Source organism: Trachypithecus francoisi, unplaced genomic scaffold (genome assembly GCF_009764315.1).
Source record: "Trachypithecus francoisi isolate TF-2019V2 unplaced genomic scaffold, Tfra_2.0 Lachesis_group4, whole genome shotgun sequence".
Classification (NCBI taxonomy): Eukaryota; Metazoa; Chordata; class Mammalia; order Primates; family Cercopithecidae; genus Trachypithecus; species Trachypithecus francoisi.
In genome coordinates this window covers 70,483,096-70,495,121 of record NW_022681469.1, presented here as the reverse complement: position 1 = coordinate 70,495,121, position 12,026 = coordinate 70,483,096, and the positions used below count along the sequence as shown (strand labels likewise).

The 12,026-nt window shown below is 35.6% G+C and overlaps 1 protein-coding gene across 4 annotated transcripts in view; it reads right to left on the bottom strand.

The window, feature by feature from the left end:
- Nucleotides 1–12,026, bottom strand: part of CFAP69 (cilia and flagella associated protein 69) — a 69,554-nt gene that overhangs the window by 43,338 nt on the left and 14,190 nt on the right. For 2 of the 4 annotated variants that reach the window (XM_033193235.1, XM_033193236.1), the window contains exons 4-5: nucleotides 6,100–6,176; nucleotides 3,019–3,117 (exon numbers count right to left, since the gene is read on the bottom strand). In XM_033193235.1, coding sequence (XP_033049126.1) covers nucleotides 3,019–3,109 — 91 coding nt within the window. In that variant the 5' untranslated portion in view covers nucleotides 3,110–3,117; nucleotides 6,100–6,176. Of the gene's footprint in view, nucleotides 1–3,018; nucleotides 3,118–6,099; nucleotides 6,177–9,347; nucleotides 9,458–12,026 lie in introns of all 4 variants that reach the window. The other 2 variants (XM_033193233.1, XM_033193234.1) reach the window with 2 other exon arrangements.

Genomic DNA, 12,026 nt, shown 5'->3' with positions numbered 1-12,026 from the left:
GACTTTCTGTAATGGAAAATGATTTGATTACAAATACGGAATGTTTTCACTAGTCAGTTTCACTGTTCGGGTCCAATGCATTACTTCAGTACTTTCAAGGGACAACAATTATGTAGTGTCCGCAATAAAATAAGAGGTGAAAAATGTAATGCTACTCTGATAATTGTGAATGAATTTAATGGTATTTTAGGGCAATTTGATTCTTGGTGACACATTTTATAAAAATTCCTTCTGTCTTAGCACCTGTGAGAAATACTAACTCTCCTTTTGATGCAGGTATACAGGTGCTTACCTAACCACATTCAACTAGAGGGATTAAATAAATACCAAAGGGTCCTCATTTACTGAGATGATGCTTTATTTTTTCTTAGTGATCTCACTTATCTAATTCCCTGACTTTAGATTTTTGAGTCCAACTAGATTCCTTAACTTTGCCCTAGTTCTGAGGTATCTGTCAGTTTGTCTTATCTTTCTAAATATGATCTCTGGCTGTGGACAAGACCCTGTCCAATGCTGTGATGAGCTTTCTATAATATGCTCTAGCTACTCACCACATGAATTTTAAAAAGCATTTAAAAAGTAAGAAGAAGATTAAAAATTGCCTGTATTTTCATCATCTAGAGATAACATTAACATTTTCATATATTTGTGATATTTTTAATGTATGCATACAATTTTAACAACATACTAGTATACAGAATTTTATATTCTACTGTACTCATTAAACTTTTATTGTAAGCTTTTCCCTATCCTATAAAATATTTTCTAAAATCATGATTTTTAAGTGCATCATATGGATGGACCAAAATGTACTTTATACTTACTGTATCTTTTTCTATTGCAGGTACATTTTAATAGAGGGATATAACACTATTAAAGCTCATGGACTTAATTCCTGTCTCCAGGACTGTGTCTCTTTCAACTGCTGTACTGAGGACTTTTCAGCTGTGGTCCCAGATGTCTGGCCACACCCATTACTTGAAACCAACTGTGTGATAGTGAGAGCACTGACTCCTAATTTTCAGAGCCTGACCAAATCAACCTCACGTCTTTGCCCCATAATACTCCTCTGTCTTAAGTCCTACACCACTTGTCTCCCTTTCTTTGAAGGGCGTCTGTATTTTGCCAAGGTTAACTCTAAGCTTGTGCTCTTAATTCCATCCTCTTGTGCTTTCTTTGAGAATTTGGCCTTCCCATTTCTTTCTTACCAGCTTCTAGCTCCTCTGCCTACAAATGTGATTTCTTCCTATCCTAAAAACCCAAATAACCTTTCTCTGACTTTGCACTAGTTGAGCTGTTCTCCATCTTTTCTTTCTCTTCACCATCTCATCTTAAGATATATCTGCATTCATGAACTACCACTACTCTCTCAGTCTCAAATCCAGTGCCTCTACTCTCACAAATCTCTGATTCTTTTACGTTGTTGTTGTTTTTGTTTGTTTGTTTTTTGAGACGGAGTCTGGCTCTGTCGCCGAGGCTGGAGTGTAGTGGTGCAATCTCGGCTCTCTGCAAGCTCCGCCTCCCGGGTTCACGCCATTCTCCTGCCTCAGCCTCCAGAGTAGCTGGGACTACAGGCGCCCGCCACCACGCCCGGCTAATTTTTTGTATTCTTTTTAGTACAGACGGGGTTTCACCTTGTTAGCCAGGATGGTCTCGATCTCCTGACCTCGTGATCCGCCCGCCTTGGCCTCGCAAAGTGCTGGGATTACATGCTGAGCCACTGCGCCCGGCCAATCCTCTGATTCTTTAATCCTGCATCTGCCCTGACCACTGTACATCAATAGATCTGTCAAAGATTAACTACAACTTTTCAGGTGTCACATTGACTTGGCCTTTTAACTCTTCGATTACAGAAAACTCTGCAGCATTTGACACTGAGACAACTTCCTCCTCCTTTGTCAAATATTTCATTCATTGGCACACAAGACATGGCAGTCTTTAGGTTTTCTTCCTCCTCTTTGAACCTCCCTTCACTGCCAATTTCTTTTAATCATTTTTTCCAAACCTCAATATGGACACTCTCCATGTCATTTTTCATGCCTTGCTGCTTATCTGTTTTATCTCTTGGCAAACTCAACCATTCTGGTGGCTTTTCAACTCTATTTGGGTGGATTCCAAACCTGTATTTCTGGTCCCTGTTGCTTTTAGTATCCAATATCTTTTATCTACCAAGACACTCCTACCCATCTATCTCATCAATAGTTCAAATTGGACATTTAAGAATCTCCTTATTCATTTCTCTAGTTTAGCTGTTGTTCCATTTTTTTGTTTTACTTTTTGACTGATTCTGTTTTCCCTGAATTTCTTTTTTCTTTTTTTAAATTGTCTTTTTTAAATTGACTTCTGGTTCCCATTTTTCCTTAGTCTTAAATAATCTTTCTTTTGAACTACCATAGACTTTTATTTCCACCTATTAAGAATCATATAATTTAAGAAGTTATTGTTTATATCTTCTCTCCCTTCCTAGATTGATTAGAAATTATGGAAACTATGAAGGTAAGAAGTACATCTTAACATTATATCCTCACAGTGCACGTGCCGCTGTCTTGTTCCTGCCCAATTCAGTGTGGTTCACTTACCACTATATATTAAGGTCCCTTAGCTATAACACACAGAACTATTTTCCCAAACATGATGGAGAATGGCCCTGGTATTGGTAGTTTAACATTTAACTGAGTGGGGGCAGATATTATAAATAATTATAAAGTGTTTAAAAATAATTTTATCAATAGTATTACATAATATAATAGTAACATTTATGATTATTAATAAACTAAATTGGGCATCACTTTACAAATTTGTTCATAGTTAGCATCAGAATAAAAATATGCAAATCAAAAACTGAAAAATACATATATAACTTTTAAAAGATGACCAAAGAGATCAAAACTACAAAAAAAGTCTTCTTTTTAATGTGTTACATTTATGAGCCCACTGTGTGTCAAATTCCAAGAGAAATGAGAATGTTCTGTTTTTGAAATACACAAGTTATCACTGAAAGACCATTGTAAACTTCACCTGGAATATGCTTCTTTGGTGGTTCTGCATGATAAAAATCAACAATACACTTACAAATTTGTATCCTCAATTCAGAACTTGGTATTTTCATTAAGTCACCTGCCAGAAAGATAAACAGGTGCTACTTAACAACACTGTCATAAGTTTATTTGTAGAATTTAGGCATAAAATGTTAATAATATGATGATTATTAACAACATTCTCAGAGATTCAAACTGGATCATGTTCAATTTATATACATATTTTTATACATATACTCACACACATACATACATATACATATAAACAGTACCCTGAATCCATCCTTATACATTTGGCCCCGCAATCAATTCAGCCTCTCCTTTCTAGGGAGAAAAGAATGATGACTATTAACACAAATGCTAGAACCAGACTGTCTAAGATTAAATCCTGGCTCTGCCATTTACTACCCGTGTAAACTTGTGTCTTACTTTTCTCATCTATTTTTTTTTTTTTTTATTATACTTTAAGTTCTAGGGTACATGTGCATGACGTTTATATCATGTATAAACAGGTATAACAATAGTTACCACATTTAAGATTGTTGTGAGGATTAAATTAGCTAATATGAGAAAAGGGCTGAGAAAAGCATCTAGCATATTGTAAGTTCTACATGTGTTAGATACTATTATTACTTTGACAAGATATGGGTTAGCATTTTTCTCCCTTACTAGAGCGTCAGTAATTTTCTGCCTTTACTAATGCATTCTTTGCTTAGAGAAGTTCCAGGTGAACTTTGCTCTTCAATTTGTTGGCAGACTGGAAGAGAGTGAGTTTTTAGGCAGCTGGCCCACAGGCAAGGGTAATAGTTTTATGTTCAAGCTGTCTGCATGGGGTTGGCGAATAGAAAGGTTCCTTTTCGGTCGTATCTAAACTACAATTAAATTGGCTTCAGCCTGTATTTCAAACTGGATTTGCATCTACTCTGTTGAAGTCCTATAAACATGATCCCCAGGGGTATCTGAAAATGATCTGTGGGACTCTGGAAATGATCCAGGTTCTCTGAATGCCCGAGGACAGCTGTAGTCAGTGATATTGACCTTAGAACTAAACTAGAACTGATTGGACTCTCTGAGGGTAAAATAATAATTAGCAATTCCTCTTTTGCATTAGCCCTTGCAAGATGCTCATCTCTGGAGGTGGTTAGCAAGTGGGGTGGCAAGTGGACAGAAGGAGAAAGCACAAAGGAAAGCCTGACCTCTGCAAAAGACATCACTTAAAAAAGACAGTTTTAAGATTATTCTAACTCTAAATTTTATTTATTTTTTGGACTGTTCTTTTGGAGTTGCAAAATCACTACTTAGGTTTTAAAAATTTTACACAACAGGAACAGCTAAGCTTTTCCAACAAGACTATCCAAATGTGCAGGCTTATGGGAAATTCTAGGGTCTTTCGTCTGCTTTTCCACTGTTTTAGTTCCTGTAAATTTAGATAATTTATCATAGCTTCCTGTTTCATAATCTCAGGGCAGAGTACCAACTTCTTCCCTCATCCATTTCCAGAATCTTGCTTCTGAGTCAGAAATATCTATGTATCATTTGGAAGAAAATGTAATATAACTTATTAGCACACAGTAGAAACTGGAAGTTCTTACTAAAATCATGAAGAGTTTTTGTTAAATATTTCATCTTATATACAATTATTTTAGTTTAAACTAATGTTTCCAGCCATTAAAAAAAAAAAAAACAAGAGACAGAAGAGCAGTACTTGCAGTCAGTAATCAGCAAAGGAAACTCATTTAAAGTTAAGAGTTCATACTGTTGTCATATGAGATAGTAACATGTTGTGCAGGCAGGGTACCAATCATTGAGCAAAGAACAAGCTGACACTCAGTAAAAAATTGGCCTGTATTTATAATACAAGCGACTGTCAACACTTTTGGAAGCAATATTTAAAAATAATGGCAACAGGGGTATTTTAAAAAATGTTACCAACAAAAACTATACTTTTTCTCTGTTAATACTACCATGTCCTCTTTTGGGTTGGCTTCTCGTTGTAAATTTCCACTGATGATAGAGATTCATATAATTAAAAATTCCCATATTTCTGAACCTGCCTGCTTCCTAAGGTGTTTTTCTTTAAACTGCCCCCCTCATGTTTAACCTAATCTCCACAACACCTTCACCTACTCTAGGCTATAGAGTAGGTGAACCCTAGGTAGTTTTCCCAAAGTAACTAACATTAAAAACTATAAAACCTACTGAGATATAAAAGGGTTAGTGTCTATGTTAAAAATAAAAATCCTTTTTTTCCTTCATTCCAGTTGAATCTCTAACATCTTTCTATATGGAGTGTAATGCTGGGAACATCACTACTCAGCAAATATTTTTAAAGATGTATTGGATCAATTGTGTATCTTTTATTCCTCCTGTACAAATAAAGACCTAAACTAGTAAGTATCGATTTAATGTACGATTTGTTTTGGGAACATGCTGTCATGTCCCAGGAGCTGACTCAAAGTGCCAGTGTTTCCCTAATCTAATTTCCCAGGAAATTGTTTTCTTCCTTTTGAAAATCAAGTGATAACCCGTATGTAAATACCTACCCTTTTATGATATTTTTCTTATTTTTGTGTACAAAAACACAGGCATCTGCCTCTTTATGTGCATTATGCTTAAGTTCTTAATATGCTATCATTTTATGATTTGGTTTAAAATTTTAGATCATTTAATGAATAATTCTATGATTGTAGCAATTAAATATTAGCGTTCAAAGTTGAAATGTTTTTGTGATTACTTAGAAAGGGGGATGTATACTTTCTGATTTACAAAAATAGTGAACAAACACTTCAACAAACTAAATAACAAATCATCAAACTACATAACCAGCCTGTCCTTGTACTTAGAAGACGGACTTTTATTGGTATCATGAAACAACCTGAGCAGAATACAATACCAGAATTATCACCAAGCACACTGTGATTAATTCACTACTAGGAAACAACAGAAGATCCTAGACATGGAGAAGGAGTCCTCTTAGTGAAACTTGGGGAAACAGATACTTCCTTGTTAGTAGGACCTGTCATACATTACATCCATATACCTAAAGGAAATCTTAACTTACCCAGAAGCGCAATTGAATTAGCAGTATCTTCAGCATAAGTTATTTCATCCGATATTTTCTTTTTCAAAAATGGCAAGCTTCAATAAGAGTGAAGAATTGTAAGAGTAATTTTTAATAAACTCTTTGATTGAAGCATCATTTGTAAATGGGGGAGAGTTCATTTCTAAAGAATAAATTAATAATAATATTCTATTCTTTAGCCCTGGGGAATTGACAACTATTAACTACCAGTTGTAATACATAGTATTATAGTTTAACAGTATTGTAACTATTAAAAATGTTTCTTGGCCGGGCGCGGTGGCTCAAGCCTGTAATCCCAGCACTTTGGGAGGCCGAGACGGGCGGATCACAAGGTCAGGAGATCGAGACCACCCTGGCTAACCCAGTAAAACCCTGTCTCTACTAAAAAATACAAAAAACTAGCCGGGCGAGGTAGCGGCCGCCTGTAGTCCCAGCTACTGGGGAGGCTGAGGCAGGAGAATAGCGTAAACTCGGGAGGCGGAGCTTGCAGTGAGCTGAGATCCGGCCACTGCACTCCGGCCTGGGCGGCAGAGCGAGACTCCGTCTCAAAAAAAAAAAAAAAAAATGTTTCTTGGGCCGGGTGCAGTGGCTCACACCTGTAATCCCAGCACTTTGGGAGGCTGAGGTGGGTGGATTACGAGGTCAAGAGATTGAGATCATCCTGGCCAACATGGTGAAATTCTGTCTCTTCTAAAAATACAAAAATTCACTGGGCGTGGTGGCATGCGCCAGTAGTCCCAGCTACTTGAGAGGCTGAAGCAGGAGAATCGCTAGAACCTGGGAGGCGGAGGTTGCCGTATGCTGAGATTGCACCACTGCACTCCAGCCTGGTGACAGAGCGAGTGAGCCTCCATCAAAAAAGAAAAGAAAAGAAAAGAAAAAAATGTTTCTAATGAACAGACCAAAAATAAAATATTATATTAATTATAAAAATTAAGAAATGGATGTAAAAGGCATAGGTTAAGAAAGTCATTTTGCATCACTTCATGAATAAAAAACTTAGGAACTGAACCCTCTTTATCTTTGAGGTCAAAACAGTAATAAACTATAGCTATAATTCTATCAAAGTTAGTACGACATTGGATAATCTGATACAAACCATAGATCTAAGCTCACCAATGACTTAAAAACTGGTTAAGAGCGTTTCCTGAAATTTTCAAAACTCTAGGCAAAATCAATAGTTTATTCATTCTTAAAGATCAGTGCATTTTTCCTTATTAGCTGGGTTAGTAACTATCCACAAAGTAACAGAATGCTTTTGCAGACATTAAGGCATTCAAGTTAAGAAATATTAATTATATTAGAATTGCATTTCACAATTACCATAACCAGTTATTTGAAAGTAACTTCTTTATAAATCTTAAAAGATCTGGCACATAAACCTGGGTCAGTCTAAATTTCAAAGATAATATAAAAGTTATTTTTTAAATATATAAACTATCTTGACATTTCATGAGTTCAAAATTTGAACCTCCTGTGCTATTTAAAGTACAATGTATCCTATATAAAGAGGACTTTTCATTCATATTTTTCAAGAAAAATTAAAGAAGTGGTTGAAAATGGCATTGAGAACTATCACATGAGGATGTCTTAATAGCAATATACAGGCCAATTTGAATTATAAATAGCTGAAGAGCAAGCTACAAAAAGTACAATTTTATAAATGCCACAGAAGTTCATTTCTAGTGTTTGTCTAAATTTGTCATTTGAAACAAATAACATATTATATTTGTTATCCAGCTGCTTGTTGGATCTCTAAAGTAAAGGACTCTAAAACTAGTACTTTTTAACTTTTTCCTTTTCTAGCAAAGGAGACAATCTATAAGATAAAACATCAGAAGAGTTTTCAACCAAAAAGTTTATGAAAGAATTAGCATTATACTTCTGATGCAGTGAGAAAACCATACTACTTGGAGGCCAAAATGGAAATATTCTATTTTTATTGTTTTTATCTTCCAAAAATGTCTTGAAAAGAGAAACAAGTGAGGGTGAGGCATAGAGAAGTTATCTAGACGTGAACTGAAATTAGAAAAGTAGAAAAAATTAACAACGTGAATAATTATGAAATATGAGGGAAAATGAAGACTGCAGCTATACAATTAAACATTCAGTCACAAGTTTTCATAGAGAATGAACTTTGTGCAGAGCTCTGTAGGAGCATAGATGTTGAAAGTAATGCTTATAAACTTGGTGTTCTAGGACTTGCAAAGCCTTGAGATTTAAAAGTTTTACATTATATAATCGTATGTCAATATAATAATAATTTCCAATCTGTTCCTTGAAAACACCAGAGCAACCATTTATTTTCCATTGTCCCTATCTATTAAAAAGCAAGGCGTGGTATAGGCATTCAATATATTATTTTGGTTATTTTATTCAGATATCAAAAAATAAATTTAAGTGGTTACAAACATTTTAAATATTGCTGCTAAATCTAAAAGTGACAGTTAGAACCTACCATGTATGTATAATTCCACTAAACCTTTCAATTATTTATATATTATTTGTATATTAAAATAAATAATTGCTATCTAAAAAGTTAAATTGGTAGAAAGGTTCAGAAGCTAAAATTGTCAGAAAGGTTTATTCCTCCCTACTACATTACATTAAGCAACTAACAATGGATATTTTAATATATACCTAGATTAGCCACCATGTGGCACCAAGGGAGCACCATATATTCAGTTCCCAGAGCTTGTTAAAGAACCAACAGTAGAAGGAGTAAGGCACGTTAATTTTACAATTCTTACCTCTAATTTACATTTTAAAAATATATATCAAATGTAAGTGGTGATATTTTATTCTTCACTCAAATTTCAAAAATCAGATAAAACATGACATATAACCTAATATATCTTTGAGACCCAAATTTTCTAAAGACAGAGAAAAAAACTAGACTGAAACTACAAGCATATCCATAAGTCCACTCAAAGATTCTCTGAAAATACTATAATTCCTTGGGTACATCTAATATTCATCATTTACTTCAGAGTAACTAATTACAAGAAAGCATTTCAATATACTTAGAATTTAATCTCCTGTGGTTAGCAGTCTCAGACCACAGCAAACCGATTACCTGAAATACCAACTGCTGGAATCAAGTGATGAACTGAAGTTTTCTGAGTTCTGTAGCAATCTGCTACACTATAATGCATAGTATGTTTGTGATACAAGAAACATAACAACACACTCCATGTTATTGCAAAATAAAGTTAAAGATAACTTACCCACACAGTTTTATGATATCATATGCAGATTCGACAAAACGAGGCTGGTTTTTTATTTTCCCTGCACACAGATTCAGAATTTTAAATATCTGTGCTAAATCCCTTAATGGCTTTAATATTTTTAGTTAAGAAATAAAATTAAGATTCATATCTTTATTAACATATTCTTTATAGTATTTCTGTGAAGAAAGTCTATAGAATTCCAACTATTTTGCCAAATGTGGTAGATACTGTTTTAATTTTTCTTATTTTGAAGTCTAAAAAAGGAAATTTAGAACCACATTTTTTAAAAAAAAATTTCATTTTTGCTTCAGAAAAACACCTATTCAAAATTTTTTTCCTCTCACAACTTTAGAATTGGATTACCAACTGCTACAACACAGATTCAGTTGATCAATAACTTCCCACTGGCAATGAGTAATAGCACATTGGAAACATTAACTTATTGATTAGGGTCAATTATACCCTTCATCTTCACCCCCAACCCCCGCCCACACAAACATATGCTGTCTCAGAATAAGCAACCCAAACCTTACTTTACTCTACTATTTTATTAATATTAAACTGAGATGCATTTTCCTGTGTTTAAGGCTAAAATTGGTTAGGATTTTATCTGAAACTAATATGAAAGCAAAATATAGCCTTTCTAGATCTTTAGACAAAAGCATCTTTTATTTTATCCATTAAAAAATCCTGCTGGCTGGGCGTGGTGGCTCATGCCTGTAATCCCAGCACTTTGGGAGGCCGAGGCAGGCGGATCACGAGGTCAGGAGTTCGAGACCAGTCTGACCAACATGGTGAAACCCTGTCTCTACTAAAAATACAAAAATTCTCTGGGCGTGATGGTAATCCCAGCTATTCAGGAGGCTGAGGCAGGAGAATTGCTTGAATCCAGGAGGCGGAGGTTGCAGTGAGCTGAGATTGCACCATTGCACTGAAGCCTGAGTGACACAGTAAGACTCCATCTCAAAAAAAAAAAAAAAAAATCGCATTGGCACATAAATACATTTAACTGATTTTGTTTTATAGCTAAGAAATTATAGTAGATGTGACTTACACTTCTTGGTTGAATTTTATTACTTCTAGCCTTTTTCTGGGACCTTTTAGGAAAAGATGGGAGAGCAGGGTACACTGGAAATAGAAAACTCTGTTAACTTCCTAGAGAAGTGACCAAGATACTTCTCTAACTTTGCTAAGTTTTACAATTTATATAGCCAGCCTATGAAAGGGAATCAGAAATAGAGGCAATTGCCACCAATGGTTTACATGAAGAAAAAAAAAATGGAGGTGTTGAGGTATCAGGTTAAAATAGGAAAAGAAATCACCTGCTAGTAGACATTTTCAGCTACCAGTAAATAGGGCTTGATATACACAAGCCCTAAGATTGAACAGGTCCAAATAAAACCGAGAATAAAATATAATAAAAGATTTAGATAAAATTATAAGAAACATTTTTCTGAATGGAAGTCTTAAGAGGTTTTGAACTAGAACGAGCTAATATTAGAGCCTGATAACTTTTTTTCTTTTTTTTAGAGACGGGGTCTCACTCAGCCACCCATACCCAGGTTGGAGTGCAGTGGAGCAAACATAGCTCACTGCAGCCTCAAATTTCTAGGCTCAAATGACCCTTCCACCTCAGCCTCAGACTCTGGAGAAGATACAACTATAAGTGTGCATCGCCATACATGGCTATTTTTTTCTGTAGAGGTGTGGTCTTGCTATGTTGTCCAGGCTGGTTTTAAACTCCTGGCCTCAAATGATCCTCCTGCTCCAGACTCCTAAGGTGTTGAGATTACAGGCATGAGCCACAATGCATTGGCTTAATAATTTCTTTAGACCAAGTCAGACAACTGTTCAAGATCATTTTCAGGGGTGTCCAGTCTTTTGGCTTCCCTGGCCATCACTGGAAGAAGAAGAATTCTCTTGGGTCACACATAAAATACTCAAACACTAATGATAGCTGGTGAACTAAAAAAAATTGTCAAAAAAAATCTCACCATGTTTTAAGGAAGTTTACAAATTTGTGTTGGGCCACATTTAAAGCCATCCTGGGCAGCATGCAGCCCACAGGCTGAGGGTTGGACAAGCTTGATTTAGATGAATAGTATTCAAAGTGTGGTCTATGGACCACTGTCAGTTCTGGAAGTGTATTTACCAGTCTGTGACAAAATGAATACAGAAAGCGAGAGTGGGCATATAAAAACTTTTATAACAATCTAATACTTGTGGGATACTTCTATTGTATTTTACAATAGCATATATATGTAAATGTTAAAAAAAAAATGGCCAGCTGCAGTGGCTCACACCAGTAATCCCAGCACTTTGGGAGGCTGAGGCGAGAGGATTGTTTGAGCTCAGTAATTTGAGACCAACCTGGACAACATAATGGGATTCCACAAAAAAATAAAAATTAACCGGGTGTGGTGGGTGCATTCCTGTAGTCCTAGTTACTTGGGATGCTGAGGTAGGAGGGTCGCTTAAGCCCAGGAGTTTGAAGTTGTAGCGAGCTATGACTGCGCCACTGTACTCAAGTCTGGGCAGCTAAGGCTGGATGGAGACTCTGTCTCTAAAACAAACAAACAAACAAACCTCCCAAAACAAAACACAACCCAACAACAAACTGGTTCTTATCCATAGGTAGTATTTGTTTGTTTGTTTGTTTTTGAGACAGGGTCTCAC